At 32.9% G+C, this 18,317-nt stretch overlaps 1 protein-coding gene across 4 annotated transcripts in view; it reads right to left on the reverse strand.

Moving 5' to 3' along the window:
* Positions 1 to 1,024: 1,024 nt before the first annotated feature.
* LOC120767243 (homocysteine S-methyltransferase 1-like) overlaps positions 1,025 to 18,317 on the reverse strand; it is a 31,245-nt gene continuing 13,952 nt past the window's right edge. The window contains exons 6-12 of one of the 4 annotated variants that reach the window (XM_040093086.1): positions 17,742 to 18,205; positions 17,358 to 17,663; positions 3,664 to 3,843; positions 3,116 to 3,480; positions 2,960 to 3,037; positions 2,777 to 2,902; positions 1,025 to 1,756 (exon numbers count right to left, since the gene is read on the reverse strand). In XM_040093086.1, coding sequence (XP_039949020.1) covers positions 1,496 to 1,756; positions 2,777 to 2,902; positions 2,960 to 3,037; positions 3,116 to 3,480; positions 3,664 to 3,843; positions 17,358 to 17,663; positions 17,742 to 18,205 — 1,780 coding nt within the window. In that variant the 3' untranslated portion in view covers positions 1,025 to 1,495. Of the gene's footprint in view, positions 1,757 to 2,776; positions 2,903 to 2,959; positions 3,038 to 3,115; positions 3,481 to 3,663; positions 3,844 to 3,961; positions 4,467 to 7,437; positions 11,826 to 17,357; positions 17,664 to 17,741; positions 18,206 to 18,317 lie in introns of those variants that run through there. The other 3 variants (XM_040093088.1, XM_040093087.1, XM_040093085.1) reach the window with 3 other exon arrangements.

Genomic DNA, 18,317 nt, shown 5'->3' on the forward strand with positions numbered 1-18,317 from the left:
ATTACATTTTTCACTAATGGATTTTTACATATGTACGTATATGTACTCTCATAAACTTTTAAATATTTACATATATATATATATATATATATATATATATATGTAAATATGTACATATATGTATAAATCAATAAAAATCTGAAGAATTTCATAAATGACTGTTGTTGCTGCCTATTTAATATGCAAACATTTTGTTTTCAATGAATTAATTCAAAACAGACAACACATTATCGACTACATAGTATACAAATACAAAAATAACATGTATGTTATGACATAAAAACATGGTTAAATTATTCTTTTTCGGATTGAAATTCATTGAAACAAAAAAAAAACGTTCACGTTCGATTGCTTCGAAGCTATAAAACCTATCACAAATACAAAGGGTCCATACAATAAATTAATTTTCAACCATCAGTTTGCCTTAAATAATAAACCGTGCCAAATATCGCGTCAAATAAAAAAGTTTTCTATAGAAGGCGATTATTTTGATCGTTCAGTTTGTATGACATCGATATGCTATAGTAAACCGACTGGAAAAATTTCTTCGGAAATTGCGCCATTGCTTTAGATAATAATTCATGCCAAATTTCGTGAAGATAACTCGTCAAATAAAAAGGATATTATTTTGATCGTTCAGTTTGTATGTATGGCAGTTATATGCTATAGTGGTTGTAAATCGGCGTTTCCGACAAATGAAAGAAAGAGAAAATCTTACAAACATTGTTTAAATTTCAAGAACGTCAATGTTTTGTAATTCTCTATTTTTTCATACACGTACATATGTATGTACGTATTCTATCACAAGTTTGACCAATGCTCTCAAAAAGTTGAGTGCTCCAGTATTAGTTACTTCTAAACGCCTTAATTTTTAGTCGGAAATTTTAAATAAACTCTTTCTTATTGCATAATCTTTCATACTTTTTTTTATAGAAAACTTGCCGGTTTAAACAAATTGTTTTATTATTTTTCCCTGATTTATAAACAAACTTAAATCTGATGCAACATTTTAAGATTGAATGTATATAATTCTCCAGTCAAGTTTATTTGTATGTTTTATTGTGTTAAAAATCTATATATAATTTTAGTTTTGATAACGGCACATGGTACCACATGGACAAAAGTACAAAAACTGCCAGACGTAAACATGTGCAATAAATAAACAAAATATGTGATTATCAAAAATAAAATAAATAAAGTTAAATGAATATACAATTCTATATAGTAAAAGTGCTAAATTAAATGAAACCGCAAGCTTAAAGTGCTCTAACAGCGACTAAGTGAGATAACAGTAACCTTTGCTCAAGCTGCTTTTGCTGGTGGCCTGTATTTCAGGTGCACTTTGTGCATGTTTCACGACAATAGAAAGGTTACTGCACTTACGGTTAGACGCTTTTTTTATAAACAAATTCACAAACGTGGTCTGCCAAATTTTTATTGAATTTTCGATATAATCATAAAACTTAACAACTAATAAATCAGTTCAGTGCAACTCTCAGATATTATTTTCCATATTATCAATCAATTTCCTGACACGTATAATATCTTCGGGATAAATGCGACAACAACCCCCAACAATTCGTGCGCCAAGCTCAAGCCACTCAGGTACATATGAGTCCAGTGGTATGCATTCATCGCGACCAGTCCATTTTTCTTGCTTTTCATCATAGATTTCTCCACGGTTGCTGTATACAATAAGAGGTATGGATTCGGTGCCAGCTAGTGTATGCAGCGATTTAAAGAGCGGCTTAACGAACTGAAAGAAAAATAGTTTTTCAAATTTATCAATTATGACTTTCGTATTGAAAATTTATTGCTGAAGTTGTAACCACGTAAACTCCTATACTCATTATTTAAAAAAAAAAAGATTCTAAACAAGCAAAAACATTAACCAAAGATAAGACCGTACCCACGACAGTCGGGTCTACGTAACCGGAACGGACCCGGATTTTTATCCGGTCAAGGACTGTTAAATCGGCAGAATTGTGCCGCTACAACAACAACAACAACAACCAAAGATAAATATCCTTCACAAATAAAAAAGTTCTCATACAAGAACTTGGTTTGATGGGTCTGTTTGTACACCAGCTATATGCTATAGTGGTCTGATCTAAATAATTTGTTCGGAGATTGTACAGTTACCATTAGCAATAATCTATATCAAATTTGGAGAGATAATTTCTTAAATAAAATCCCATACAAGAACTTGGTTTTGATTAATCAGTTTGTCATATGCTATATGTAATTTGTTCGGAGGTTGTATCATTGTTTTGGACAATAATTCATGCCAAATTTGTGATGAAATTGAATTAAATAAAAAAAGTTTTCCATGTAAGACCATGATTTTGATCGGACAGTTTGTACGATAGCTATATGCTATAATGATCCGATATCTGCAGTTCCGACAAATGATCAACTTATTGCTGGGAAAAGATTGTGTTTCAAATTTTATATCGATATCTCAACAACTGAGGCAAATACATACAGACAGACGGATATTGCAAAATCGACTCAGTTCTTCACGCTGATCATTAATACTCATGTATAGTATATGTATGTATTTTATGATCTGCGACATTTCTTTCGGGGTGTGAAAAATTTCATAGTAAACTTAAAATACCCAGTACGCTCATATTGACTTAATCCCTCAAAATGTTTTTCTGGGAATACTTTCCTGCTTCTAAACCTTTCTAGATAAACTTTGCTCTATCAGATAACTGATACTAATGTCTCCTTCGTATGACTAAATCTAGATGTCGTCTAGATGTAATAATACCTTTGGATTCAGACAGTTTACACCAACAGCAATTAACCGGTCAACAGCTTTTGCCTCCTTCACTTTGTTCCATATTGAATAAGCAGCATTAGAAAAACTTTCACCATGCGCCAAGCATTCGTTATCCTGCAATACATAAAAATTATTGAGGTTTTGCAACAACTATTTAATTTTGTTAATTACCTTGCATTGAAAGGAAACCCAAAACTTCACATCAGGATAATCTTGTAACAACATATCAACAACAGCTTCAGCTTCCATCTAATAAAAAGTTAGATTACTATTAGATTTTAGATAAAACTGATTATAAAAAAAACAAATAGTCATGGTCTCATATACCTGACAAGGTATGGTTTCCACAGCCAATCCGTCAACACCCTCTGCCAGGCAGGCATCAATCCTAGGACGATGCCAATTTTGAATATCTTCCCTGGAAACGCGTTTCGAATAACTGCCTTTATATTCAGAGCCATCATGTAAATGTGCACCATATGGACCAATTGAAGCCATTATTAGTGGCAAACCAGGCTCTGTAGTACCATTTGTTTTCTCCACCATTTCTTGATATTTAAATTTTGCCTCTTTAGTTAGTTGTACACTTTTGCGCATCAATTGTATGCTTTCCTCACGACTCAACTTCAAATGCTCCATGAAACCTTCAATACTCGCCTGATACGTGTTGGATACGATAATTTGTGCGCCATCTAATAAAGATATTTGAAAATTATTTAAATACAAAATTTGGGCAAAACAGGGCTGTTAAGTTCTTTCATTTCCTGTTTTAATTTGTGCGTGGAAGTGGCAGTTACTAGCATGGACTGCAGTGGTTGCATGAAAGTAATTGTTGTATACTTTGAGTTTGGTATTTTTTAATACCGTCAACTTACTTTGAAGAAAGTCCAAATGTGTTTGAACCACAGCTGTTGGATTTTCCAGGTCAAAACGCGAACCCCATAATGGATGTCCATCGATTTTTTCCTGCACATGACGTTCAAGCTGCGTCGAAAAGCCACCGCATTTAACTAAAATCGTTGAAGCCGGCGACATCGTAGACAATGAAACGTAATCTGTAATAATAATAATATAAAAAATGATTTGTCATTAAAAGTACCATGTAACGTAAGAATGAATGTAGTTACTGTCGTTCAAATTGGGATTATTATTTTCATGCTGCCAAGTACTTACCAGTTCCCTTCTTTTTACGAGTGAGCAAGTTAATGAAAAAGTTTTATGACATAGCACAATGTGTGCTTTTCGGTGAATATTGGCGTATTTATAAATTTCAATATGATAAGTTCCAAGTACCACCCTTTGTTATTCTTATTGTATTTGTGATATAGATCTTTGACTTTTTGACGAGATAAGTTGCACTTACACACGGTTATTTACTTATAATTCGTGAAGGCGTGCTTTCTTGTTAAACATAAAGCTTTGCAAGAATTTGCAAAATTTTTGCACACGCAAGTTGTAATCCGATATTGATAAACACAAAAACCGACTCAAGAATCGTACACAACAGATTGCGACCCAGAATGATGGAAGCAAGATAACGACATGGGACTATGACGTCATATGTGTTTTACAGAATGAGAAGAGGCAACGTATAAAACTGCCAAATTGGCTGTAAATTGTAATTGTAATTATTGTTGATTGTTAATAAATTTTTGTTAACATAATTGCCAATGTAGTGTTAAACACTTTTATTTCCGGTATCAGATTAAACGAAACGATGTTTCCGGCAATATATTATTTTATTGTAAATTTTGATAGTCTGAAGTTGATATACTTATGTACATATGGCTTCAAATAAATAATTATTTAAAATAACAATTTGTCACAAGAGTTTTTCACTCAACAACTCAAAATCAGCTGTTTTACATTTAGGTTTCAAAAATAAATTTTTCGAATATTTCAGCCAATAAAAGTGCTTCTATTACAATAAATAACGGCACCACGTTATAAAAAATCTCAATTGCTGGTAAACATACATGTACATATGTATGTACGCTTGTGTATGTATATTGTACGTACTACGATTTGTAAAAAATTGACAACCCCAAACAAAAACAAATTTGCATTGTGTAAATTGCGAATTGTAACAAAAATGCAACAGCTACCGCAGCCAATTTTCGAACAGCTGATTATCCCCCATTGCTTTTGTTATGTTACCTTTTGACTGCTTTCACTTTCTGTTTTCTTTACTTCAAAAATTATTATAAGTATACATTTATATATTTAGTTTAATTCGACAAACGAAATTAAAAATAATTTTTAAATTGTTTTGCGAGAAAAAGCTTTGTATATGCAAACATACTTACATATGTACATATGTATATGCGTTTGTACTATGTATAAATACTTAATAATAAAGTACCATAGTCTATCAACGCCTGTTGAATCTACAGCAAAAAACTTAACTCAATCTTTTAATTATTATGTTATTTTTACTTAATTAATGAAAAATAGAGTCATATACTTTCAAATTGTTTAATTTTTGTCTTATCCAGATATCTATGTATGTATGCATGTTTGCACCTACAAATATAAAAATAAAGTTTAATAATTGTATAATCTATTTTTAACTACAGCTTTAAAGGTCATTTTTTGGGGAATCTAAAAAATGGCGCAAACAGTTCTGAATAATAATTTTTTCCCCATTCCCTTCACTATTTCATATTTCGAAATTACTCCAATTTTGTAAACCTATTATCAAGAATATGGGAATATTTTTATACTTACCTTTTTTGTTTGATTCAGAAGATATGTGGTCAGCTTTAGTCTAGGAATTTAAAAAATGATTTCATTTCTAAGAATCTTCTCTTGAAATTTTTAATATAACGAAAATATACGATCAAAGCTTGTAATTTTTCAATATTTACCTGTTATTTTCAATTCGTTAGCTGTAACTTTAACTCGAACGCATTAAATTATATAAAATGAACACAAATGAAAAGAATATGAATAGAACTCAACTTTGAAAATGAACAAATGCTTATTAGCTTGCCTGTAACGAACATACTATCACTGTTAGTGTAAAATTTAATGTAAAGTTGTTGAGTTTTCGTTTTATTTTGGCATTTATTCATAATTTATTGTAGGCATCTATGTATTGTATAAGAGTGCAGTGTATTATATATTACAATACACGTGTTATCATAAATATATATGTAAGTATGTACGTTTAACTTGTTAATTATAGGTAGCAACGCAGCAAAATGTGTAAAGATTTTGGGAACAAAGACATTTCAATGCGCAGCTGATCATTGAGTACTACGTAAGCATGTACAATGGAAACAAGAATCTATATGCATATATGTATGTATATGTATAAATGTATTTATTTTTGTGGTTATAATAGCAAGCTTAAAAATATATATTTGTGTTTTAACGATATACAATTTTATTCACAAATATTTTCTATTAAATACATACATACATATCGAGAAAATGGGCAAAAGAAATGCAAAATTTAAAAATATATATGCACTTTTCCAACTGACTATATTGTTGCTTGAATTTCACCTTTTTGTAAGTTGATTTTGCTTAATTTTTCACATTTTTATAAATAAATACAATATTTCATTTTGCTTTATGCAAGCATAATACATATACATAATATTTATATATCTAACTTATCACAAAATAATAAATTCATTTTTATTTCAATTTTTTCCTCGTAATCCATTTAATAAACTCGTACAGAAGTTATGTGTGATACGCGAATAAAATCATTGCAATCTGGCTAAGTTAAAGTAACCGTTTAAAAAACCGCAATATGTAGGTATTACACAACGGTAAAGAATGCAAATAAAACAATATGCTCACTACCATACTTCTAAAAACTAAAAATACATTTTTAAATGCTTTTTTGTTGCTTTTTCTTTCTTTTTTTATAGTTGAAACGGAATTGTTCTTTCTTCAAACAAATTTATATTAACGTAAATTATTTTAGTATATCGATATAAATTAAAAAATATTTCACATTTTTATTCAAATAAACCACCGTAAATAGCGGAAACGAGATTATACATACAATATACATATGTATGTGTGTAGATATACAAGTATAATATATATAAAAGCGCACTTAAATACAATAGTTATTTGTATATGTGAATGTATCTTTTCATTAGTGTATATATTCATTCATTATATGAATTCAATTTTTTGTTAATGTAATTTGCCACAATATTCTATATTGCTGCTTAAATTGTTTAATAATACTCTAAAAAATGGTTCAGAAACGAGAAGTTTTCGAGTTTATGTGCTGATATTTGTCAACTAAAATAGGAAATTTGTTTTTTGTTTTGCGAAACGATTTCACTTAATAAACTAAACACTATTAAAATATATATTTTCTTTGTTTTTAGATTTAACTACACTGTGTTGACTTTGTATGCAGTTGAGAAAGGTGAGTGAATAAAAAGCAATAAAAAAAAATTATTTAAAAAAATTTATGCAAATTTGGTAATTAGCTTAGGAGTTATTAAGTGTAATTGCTACAGCTGCCGAATTCGAATTTGTTTAAAAACATCCGAAATTATTTTATTTTTTTTTTACTTCAATCTTTAGTATTTCGTATAGGCTTTAAATAAATTTTGAAGTTTTTTTCGAGAAACAAATATTTAACTTTATTAAAAAAAATAAAAAAAACATTTTTTATGAGTTTGAAAAATCAAAAACGTGCAAATTAATAATTCAAATAATATTTATATAATTTTCCTATATTAAACTATTAGGAATACAGTTAAAATCTGTTTTAAATATGTGTCAATATTAAAATAAATATTAATGTTTTTCATAATCGTTAGTTATAAATTAAAATAATGAATATTAATGAATAATACATTTTATTCACTTTTAACAAGGCCACCATATTCGACTGGCTCTCTTGGATTTAAACATAAATATTCCTTATGAAGACTTTTGGAAACTTCAAAGAATGATTTAAAATATAATAAAAATGTCAAAATGTTGCAATTATAAAATGAATTGTAATACATACTATGGTAATAATAATTAAAAATACAAAAGTATATTATAAATTACCTATTTATGAATAGGTATCTATGTATGTATGTATGAAAATCGCCTTCAAAAACAAACCATTGCTGCTATAACATATGTGGGTCTATGTATGTATGTATGTATGTATATATATGTATGTATGTATGTGTATAACAGTTATGTATTTACATGTACTTATTTTTTAAATTTTCATGAACTTCGTTCGAATATACATAAACCATTCGGAGCAAAAACGCTTTGAAATATGCGCAATCGCTCAATATATAAATTTAATATTAAGTTAATAACAATATTATAGTTTTTCTCTCTCATTATGGGCATTCACAACATGTCATAAACACGTTATAGATCGCGTTATAGGCTTACAAAACTTTTTTCAAAGTAAATAATATAAATTCGAAAAAATATACATTTTCGACGAATAAAATATACCTTTCATGTCGGGTGATAACAGTTTATATGTTGCATATGACGTTATATTCGAAACTGATATACGAGTTACTATTATATGATATTCAATACTAACTTTATGCACATGCAAATATTAAACGACAATGTGTGAATACCCTAATTACATTTCATTTCCGCATTTTTGCCTACAAATCATTGGAAAACGTTGTAAATATTACTTTTCACATCCATTATCTTTCAGCAATTCACATTTGTTTGCGATTCGCGCCATATATGTATCTCTACACTTAATTCTACATAGGCATATGTAGGCATATGTACCTAGATATTTAGGTATACTATAAACATTCACTATTAATTGACTTCATTATTTACTCCTTGGAATTTTTCAATACTTTATGTAGTACTTGTTTCAATTCGCGTTTCAACGTTCGTTTCGTTTCGGCAATTCGCTTCTAGGAGAATAGATTATTGCGTCGCTTCAACGAACCGAATTTCTTTTCGGCTTCCAGCAACATTTTCTCATTGCGCACCACCTCGAACGGTATGGTTTTGGAGAGTCGATCGATCTCTTGATCGGATGGGAAATCTTCGAAACTCATATTGCTAAAGCCAGTTTTCGCTGAATTTTGTATCGTATTCGATTGGAAGCTACTCGTCATTGCCGCATTGGCTGAGGCACTTGTGCCTTTGGCGTTGCTGCCAACACCAGCACTTGTTGTCGATTTGGAATGTTTTGTTGAACTGTTGGTTGAGATGTTTGTTGTTGAGCGATTTTTATATTTTCCCTCATTGATGTCGTCATCATCATCGTCGTCATCGTCTTGCGATTGACTCTGTAGACGTTGATGCTTCTGTTTGCTGCTAGATGTGAGTGATGAGGTTGAGCCGAGTACGCTTGCGGAGACAACTTTTTTGTATGTGTGTCCCTTGACTTTTTGTGTGATTTTAGCCGGTAGCGTTCTTACACCCAAATGGGACTTTTCCTTTTTTGGTTTTGTTGTGGTGATGGCGGCGCTGTTGAGGATCGACGTCGTCGCAGCTGACGTGGATGCTGTTGTTGCTGGTGTGACTGCATCCATGTCGGCAGCATGCGATCCATGCGGAACCACTGGCTCCGCCTCATCGTCTGTAGCAAAGTCCGAACAACGATCTTGAGAGATTTGTACAAAACCATTATCGGCAATTGGAAACAATGACTGATGATCGGACATTTTCAAATGCGTAATCATGCTGGACGAACCACCGATAGAAGTGTAACTAGGCGTTTGCGCTGTTTTACTGGCAGATGTGGTGGTGGAGGAAACGGAATGGGACATACCGCTTGGTATATTGAGTACGATGCCACCGTGTGTGCTGGTAGCATGAGTGCTCGCTTTGGGTGTTGGCTTGTGCATGGCGGTGGCGGCGGCATTGGATGCGGGTACATTGATGGCGGCAACATTGGGCGGGGGAATACTGATATTAACATGCTTGGCGGTGGTAATATTGTTTGCGCTGGTCGCTACAGTTGCAGGCAATTTTATATAGGCGCTAGTAGCGCCACCACTTGTTGACACACTCAATGGAGGCGCTGCTGTGGACGCTTTTAATTGAATTGAATTGATATTATTGCGGTATTGCAGTGTGGAGTTCGACAATGGTTCGGGTGTTTTGTTGATAATTATTGAATGGTTAACTGTAACAAGTTGTGGCGCAGGACCACTGGGCTGTGGAACTGTTGGAGCGCCAAAGGGCGCCGGAATGGTTGTCAAACCGGAATGTTGGTTTTGTGTTTGAGTCAGAGGATTGGGTGCTGTTGCTTGGACTTGTTTTATTTGCACAATATTATTGTTATTCTTATTTCTTGTAACGCTGTCATTGATACCTTCTATAGGGTTCACAATTATAGATTTACGAATTACCTGTGGAAATGGTTCGGAGCCAAAGAGATCTTGTTCGGGTGCATACACTTCGTTAGCTGGTAGCTTTGGCTCGATAATCGGTCGCTCCGTTGCTCGAAAATTGGGCACAAAGTTTGTAATCGCTATTGGCTTTACAGTAGTAGGTTCTTTGGGCGCTTCTGCCGCGTTCGATATAACGGTGACAGTGCCAAAATTGGACGAACTTTGTACGTGAGACTTGGGTATTACTGTGTTCGGATTAATTTTCGTTTCGGCAAATGGATTGAAAAATGGTTCATTAAATTCGTCCAACTGCGGTGAGGGCCCCGAAGGAAAATTAGCAAAATTATCCACTGAGTTGGTGCGTTTATCGACACTTTTTACTGGTGTCGATGTCCAAATTTCCACGGAATGCGATTGCACCGGTGGATTTCGGGCCGGCACTTTAGGCAGCGAACGTTGACTTTTGGAAGTACGTCTTTTCAAAGGTAAGCCCACGGGCATCTTAAACGGCGCCATCGCAAACACATCCAACTCCTCCGGTTGGTTGTTGGCGTTTGAGGCTAAACTCGGTAGTGGCGCATTTTCAGGCGATTCTTCTGTCTCATTGCTACTCTTACCTTTCGAATCGGAATCACCAGAACCATAATCTAATTCATCGTCGAGCAATAATGGTTTATCGCCGAATTTATTTAGAAAATCATTAGATGTCGGACTCAACTCACTTTCATCATCGCGCGCTGTAATGCCATTCGCTTCAGCAGCAGCTGCCACAGCGGCCGCAGTGCGATCCTTCTTACGCATACGCACTTTAACCAACACACGACTAACATCATCTTCGTGCGTAGTGACACTTTCACATTCCGCATGGTAAGCCGATGAACTACACGTCTTTACACTCTCACTTATGCCGTCCATATCCATGACGGGACGTCGTAGTTTTGTATTGCGCGTTTGCACGTCGTTCTCGTCGAAAAAGTCATCATCTTCGGCACGCAAATCACTTGCAGAACCGATCGAATCTTCACTATCCGACTTATCACCCGAAGCAGCTGCTGCAGCTGCAGCAATTGCAGCCGCTTGCTGTTGCTGTTGTTCATGTTGCTCTAAGGCGGCGTTGACTTGTTGAGCAGCCTGCTGAGCGGCCGTTGTTGGTTTCTTAGTAGAATGACGTAATTTCTTAACTATAGGCACTTTTAACTGTGTCTTATCGACTTTGTGATAAGCAGCCTGCTGTATCTTATGTATAGTATCTGGTATGTTGCTGGTGACAATTTGCTTGAAAATCGCTTTTGTGCTGCTGGGCCCAGTCGTATTGCCATAGTCTTCCTGAAAATACTCCGAATCGGAATCATCCGAAGTGGGATTATCATTACTACGCAATTTCTCATATTTATTACGATCCTCCAAAGGAAGTTTGACAAAACTACCACTCGGCAATGCTACACCAGCCAATGTGGCCACAGAATCGCCATCACCGCCACCACCACCACCAATACAATGTAGTGCATCGCCTAAAGCACCGTCAGCGCCACCTTCCGAATCAGTTTTGAGATTATTTATCAAAGAAGTTTTCTCTTCACTCGACACTTCGAGTGTGGGTGATAGCAGCCATTTAGACGAAGCGGTCGACGAGGTAGTACCACAGGCCGCCGTTATGTTGCCACTCGCGCCGCCACTAGACGAAGCCATAGATGCTGAAGGACCACCGATGACGATAAATTTAGCTGAAAATGAGATTAAGTTCTTTTATGCAATATAACAAATGAACTATGTACAGTTAGCTTAGTGCTGCGTATGTAAGTACGTTTTGCATACTCTAAATACTATTTTCATGGTGGCTACAATATATATATTTTTGTATAGTTTAACTTTAAGTAAGTGAAAATTGCTTTTAGTAAGACAACCGATATTAAATTTGACACGCCTTCGAGTTAAATTTTGGAAGAGCCCTTTCAGAGAACTCTTCTCGCCGAAAATTTGCCGCTATTTGTGAAAATACCATTTCATATTGTTAACTTTTGAGTACAATGCTCAAACATATTTTGAAACTAAATTTTGCAAACCAACACAAATTCCATATACAGTAATATTTTCTAAAGACTAATATCTACATATGTAAGTGTATGTGTGTATTGCTCGACGACAAACTTCTAAAGTTAAATTAGTTATATTACTATTATAAGTATGGTTAGTTACTGGTGAATAGACTAAAACTATTTGCATATGGCAAGTTTCGAATACTAACTCCTGTTTTATAATGACTAGTACAGTTTTATTAAACATACCATACGGAGAAATCGCGAATAAGGAGAATAAAAATAATAGACAAATGACTATAACAACGCCATCTAAGCGCCTTAATATTTCGCTTCGTTAACACCCGTTTTATGTAAGACTGGTAAATAATTGCCAATATAATGCCCAGGCTTACTATATAAGTGAGCGTATAGCCATTGATCTCAGTATAGTTGAAAAAGTAGGTGAGATCCACGATTTAAAATTTTTGAATAAAACATTTCAAATGATTGGTAGCATTACCCAAAATGAAGTCAATTCGGCTACCAGCACCTGCACTCGCACAAGTATCCATACATAATACCGGTGTACGACTCCGACCTAAGGCAAAACATTGGCGAATAAATGTTTTTAATAGTTAGAATATCTTCTCAATTAATAAAGGTTCCATACAAAAACTTTCGATATCGCCATTTCCGACAGATGAGCTCCTTGGAGTGAGAAAAGGACACTTTTAAAATTTCAGATTGTTATCTTAAAAACTAAGCGACTAGTTTGTCTATAAACGACATCGACAGAGGAACAGACGGACATGGCTAAGACAACTCAGCTCGTCACGCTGATTATTTATATATGTGCTTTACAGGGTCTCCGACATTTTCTTCTGGGTGTTATAAGCTTCCTGGCAAACTTATAAGCCAGCCGGGGTAAAAAAAAGGCCGATTTTATCGCTAAAACATGTTTTCATCAAAGTGTAAACACTGTAAATTATGAGGACGCCAAAATCACCAGGGAGCTTTATCCGCCGAAGAGGGTTTTCTATCCTTTGACTTAATTCAAATTAACTTAATATTAAAATATATTTTATATGCAAAATGTGTGTAGATGCGACACCAAATTAAGTAGTTTTTAATTTTTACAAAATATTTCTATAAATTTGTACAATAACCAGTTATATATTTATTAAAATTTCGCCCAGTTTATGTACATATGTATGTATGTGCGTATGTACATATATGTTAAGAGTTCTGATTATTTTATTTAATTCGCATATGTATGTGTGCATAGTGTGTAGTAAGCAAGTTTGTATATAAATGTGTCTTAATTACCTTGAATTTTTGGCAAAAATTTTTTTAAGGAAAGGGACTATAATTGTTTCATGTAACTATTTTGCTGATATAACTATGGTTATAGAGAAAACTTATTTGAAATTGATATGTTATGGAAAACTATAATATTTAAAATCATACAAAACCCGGAGATTATTAACTTTGTTACGAAAAAATTATTTAAGCGTCATATACATATATAAAATATAAAAAAAAAAATTGTATAAAAGTAACGCTTAACTGTTCATATGCCTTTAAGTCGATTTCACTTTTAATAGTTTTTCAGACCCACTTCCATAGCTCAACTCCCATTTTTCATATAGTGTTGCAAATAATATACAAATAAATTAGTAAATTACAAAAAAAAAAATACACAAATTGGTTAAAATAGTAATATAATACTAAAATATGTACTTTTCTTAACCAAAGCTGATGTATATGAATTTAGTGATTTATGTATTTGTAATTGTAAAATTCTAGCCGCATTTGGTAATAAGTGAGAACGACACCCAGTTGCATTGTTTTGTTATTGCTTTTAAAAGTGAATAATTTGCATAGCTTTTTTGGTAATTGAATAAGTTTATATATTTTTTCATAGTATCATATAATCATAATTCATATATATATATATATATATTGAATTCATAAAATTATTTATGCATAATTACATTGATTTAATACCTTTACTGACTAAAAATTTGTATATATTACAATACATGAGCATAGGATGCGCTTTGTTAGCCTAGCTGAGAAGTTTGGAACACTTTTCTTCATTCTGTTTTAGCACTGACTAAAATCTACACTTGTTGCTGCTGGCTGCTTTATGATTACGGGGGTTGGAAAATGCTCACACTCGGCTACAATGCTACACCATCTCACTTTTCAATAACATTTTTGAAATAACTTTATTAATAATAGTTTTAAATTAGTTTGGTTTTATTTCCTATTAATTTTCATACAGTTCTTTATCGGTGAATCACATTCTTTGCTAATTTCTCTGTACATTTACATATGTATATCGGTTTACTTCTTAATACTCTCTTCCTTAAGCTCTCGTTTTTTATCATTAATACCTTTTAATCATATATATATTTGTTTTTGCTGCGACAACAATTAGTTTATATATATATATATTTTGTTTTATATATGTATATGTATATAATTTTAGTTTATGAAAATAGTCATACACATTGCATTTGGTGAGTTTAGCTTTCGTTTACATTTTTAAGGTACAGTTTTCTATATACTTTCATAATACAATTCATTTCATTAATCGGAAAAGTTTTATGTTGCTTTTTTTATAAGCCATTTCTTTATTTTAACAAATTGTGTGTAATGAAAGGAACACTGTTCACAATTGGTCGGATGATTTGAGTATGTGTGTGTTTAAACAGAACAACAGCGAATTCTTTATAATCGGATAATTGGACATTTCTTGAGATTTAAAAGGGGAAATTTTATTTCAGCAAGAGTTTTTAAATAAATAAGTAAACGCTATAAATCAATTGAAGCGCAGCTTATAAAAAGGATCTCATAAATCTTGCATTGTAAATATAGCATAACGAGAAAAAATGCGGGTGTACTTAAGGAAAGTATTATTTTGGCTTGGTAAAAATAGTTAGAAGAGGTTTACTATCTATACGTCTTTCTAAAAAATATCTAAACGATTTGTTGTAGACATGAAATGAACCAATTTACCTTCTACTTTTAAGTTTTATCTTTCAAAAAATATTTGAGGTTATGTCTACACTAAATTTGGGCTTTAAAGATTTTTTGAATCCATATAGAACACAAACTAACTATGCTTTCAGCAGAGCTTAAGACATTAATTGTAACTTAAAATTTTACTATTTAATTGATGGAAGCCTGCAATTAACATCCATTAAAGCTTTAAAATTTATACAAAGCGTGTTACTTTTGAGCGATTCCAATTCAGAATATTTTTACACTTGTAAATATTTTATTAAGCATGTACAGTAATATTAAAAAAATGAGTAATTGTTTAAAATATTTATAATATCACGGAATGTGTTAAAAGCGATATACAAGATCATGTATTACCTGCAGTTTGAGCAAGTAGAAGAAAAATTATAAATGAGCTTCAATTGATAAATAGTAAAAAAAAGTTTTTAAGGTAGTTAAAGCATAGACGAGTACATTTGTGTTTTCATTTCAACGCAATAACACCAAACTACTAAGCAAATAGCTTGAGGTAAATTCATTTTTTTAAATAAAGCAAACATTATATCAAAGATGTTTATAAAGAAAGAATTATAGCAAGAATAGAAACGGCGTACTGCTCGGCTGTGATAAATAATAAAGGTTATGTTTTAGATGTAGTTTTACTTTTAATATTTTCTTAACGAAATTTTAGGTTAGAAAATGAATCTCAAAGATTTTTAAATATATTCTTGTTTAAATTGGCCTCCCAGTAAAATTATTATGTTTTGCTTGTTTCTTAAATTATATAACATATATCGGAGTAAGCATTTTGAAGTTTCCACAACTAAATAACTGGGCTTTTTTTAGAAAAAATATAGCTAAAAATGAAACCACACATAATACATAATTACAAATGATGGATGTGTCTAAATATTCTAATAAGATATGCGCATATGATGATATGATATGTAAATTATATGCTTACATGTCTACTTAAATATATGTACTATGTAATGCGTTCATTATATTATAATAATATTGTTATTTTCAATATTTATTGTAATTATTATTTATTGAATTAGTCACAAATTGGAAAGGAAGAGAGCATAAGATACATACGTTCGCATAGTTAAAACCATAACCCAGTTAATCAAATATACTATATTAGAATAGTCGCATACAACATAGCATACATTAATTTAGACTAAAAACCAACACCAAATATTGCATTTCATTAAAATATATACATATTTTATTAGTTCACAAATTCAAATTGCACATTATTGATAAACTGGAGGACAATCTTTAAATAGTGCCACCTCTAGCTTTTCCACATATAAGAAGTGTAAAAGCTGAAAGCTGATCTTGTCACCGATTCGTTAAATTTATTAAATTTACATTTATCTAAATTTAAGTTTTTCCAAAATATTAGTACTAATTTAAATACGAATTTTATACAATTGAAGTATAGAAATTTTGATGTTAGCTTTGTGTTAATACCACTTTTGCTTGTTATACATTTATGTATGTACAATCAAATGTATATTGCATAATTGAATAGAAATGCTAATTATCAAGCACGAATAATATGCGAGAACTACTAGCTACCGTTTATTTATACTCATTGATAAAATTATCAAACAACGCGATTTCGCTTTAAGAAACGTTACATTAAATATTAATTGTATAATTTGTTTAGAATTGACTCATACAACATTTAGAAACTCAAGTGCACGCGTAGTGCTTGAATTGAGCCTGATTATTGTTTTGATTGCTGTCATTTTCCTTTAAGTCATTAATTTGTGAAGTTTTTTTGTCTATACTTGTAGTTTCAATAGTTTGAGCAGAGAGGAATTTCGCACTGTGTGCCAAATATATTGCAATGAGCCGTTAGCAGCTTTTAGCTTAATTAGTCAATTTAATTTCGCTCTACGATTTTTGTTATTTCTTTGTTTTGGTACATGCGGGGACTAAAAATATTACGCCGCGGTCAAATGTTTATTTTTGTTGTTATTTGTGTTCTTTTACTTTTCTTCTGCAGGAATTACTAGCATTGATAAGTGGAGTGGTACTTTAGTAAGTAATAGTGGTAGTAGTGGTGGTAGAAGTATATACGCTAAATTGTTATTTATAATTACTCATACTCATTGGCATAGGCATAGGCTTAGTATGGGCTAACATACATACTAAAACAGCGGTTGCTATGTATGTAGTAGAACAAGTAATGCAAAAAATAATTTCATGCTTTACCTCCAGTTTTACGCAGCGTTGTTGCTTTCTCGCGCAATCCGGCCGGCAAGCTGAATGGCGCCGAGCCGAATGGATCTTCGGGTATGTGTGCCACGGCGGCATTGACACTACCGCTGCCGCCACCTGTAACCGAGCCGCCGCCGCCGGCAACTGTTGGGCCGAACGGCGTGGCCGTGACCGGAAGTTGTGTTTGTGGTTGTTGTTGTTGTTGCGACACTATTTGCGTTTGCGTTGCAGGCATACTTGTCGCATAACCTTCAGTAGGCGTTAGAGTTGAAGTAGTCGATGCAGACTTAGCTGTGATACCTTTATGAATTTGATAAAAAAACATTTTTATTGAGGTTGAATAAATAGTTTTAGTAATTAATAGCGTGTTAGACTTACTTCCTTGACTGCCACGCTGGCGTATCTTATCAAATTCTGCTTCGAATATATGATCTTCTGTCATTTGTCCGAATGGTTGCTCTTCAAATGGATTCCAAGCCTCGATGCGTTTACCTAATGAACTGCCACTGGCATGATTCACAGCCACAGCATCGACGTTTGTGTGTGCCAAACTATTATTAGTCTCTATGTTGCTACGTAACACTTGAGCGCTTGTCAATTCGGCATTCGATATTGACGCCGACATGGCGGCGGCGCCTTGGCCTTGCATATGCAACGTTTGTGCTGCTGGTAGAAAGAGTCCTGGATTCGAGCCACCATAATTCGTGCCAGAATTGGCCATTGCATTGACCAGCATGCTGTCGTCGCCACCGCCGCCACTGGCATCGTTCGCGTGTGACGCACGACTCTTGACCGAATGATCATAGGGCGCCAGAAATTGAGAAGTCTCGTTGGCGAAAGTTCTAAGAGTTGTGATGTATATCCGAGAAATGGGTGCGAGCGTGTTGTAGGGATGAAGTGGGAGCACAGCAATAGATGAAGAATGATGTGTATGGAAATAAGAAAAATTTAATG

The sequence above is a fragment of the Bactrocera tryoni genome, chromosome 2, assembly GCF_016617805.1.
Source record: "Bactrocera tryoni isolate S06 chromosome 2, CSIRO_BtryS06_freeze2, whole genome shotgun sequence".
NCBI classification, from domain to species: Eukaryota; Metazoa; Arthropoda; class Insecta; order Diptera; family Tephritidae; genus Bactrocera; species Bactrocera tryoni.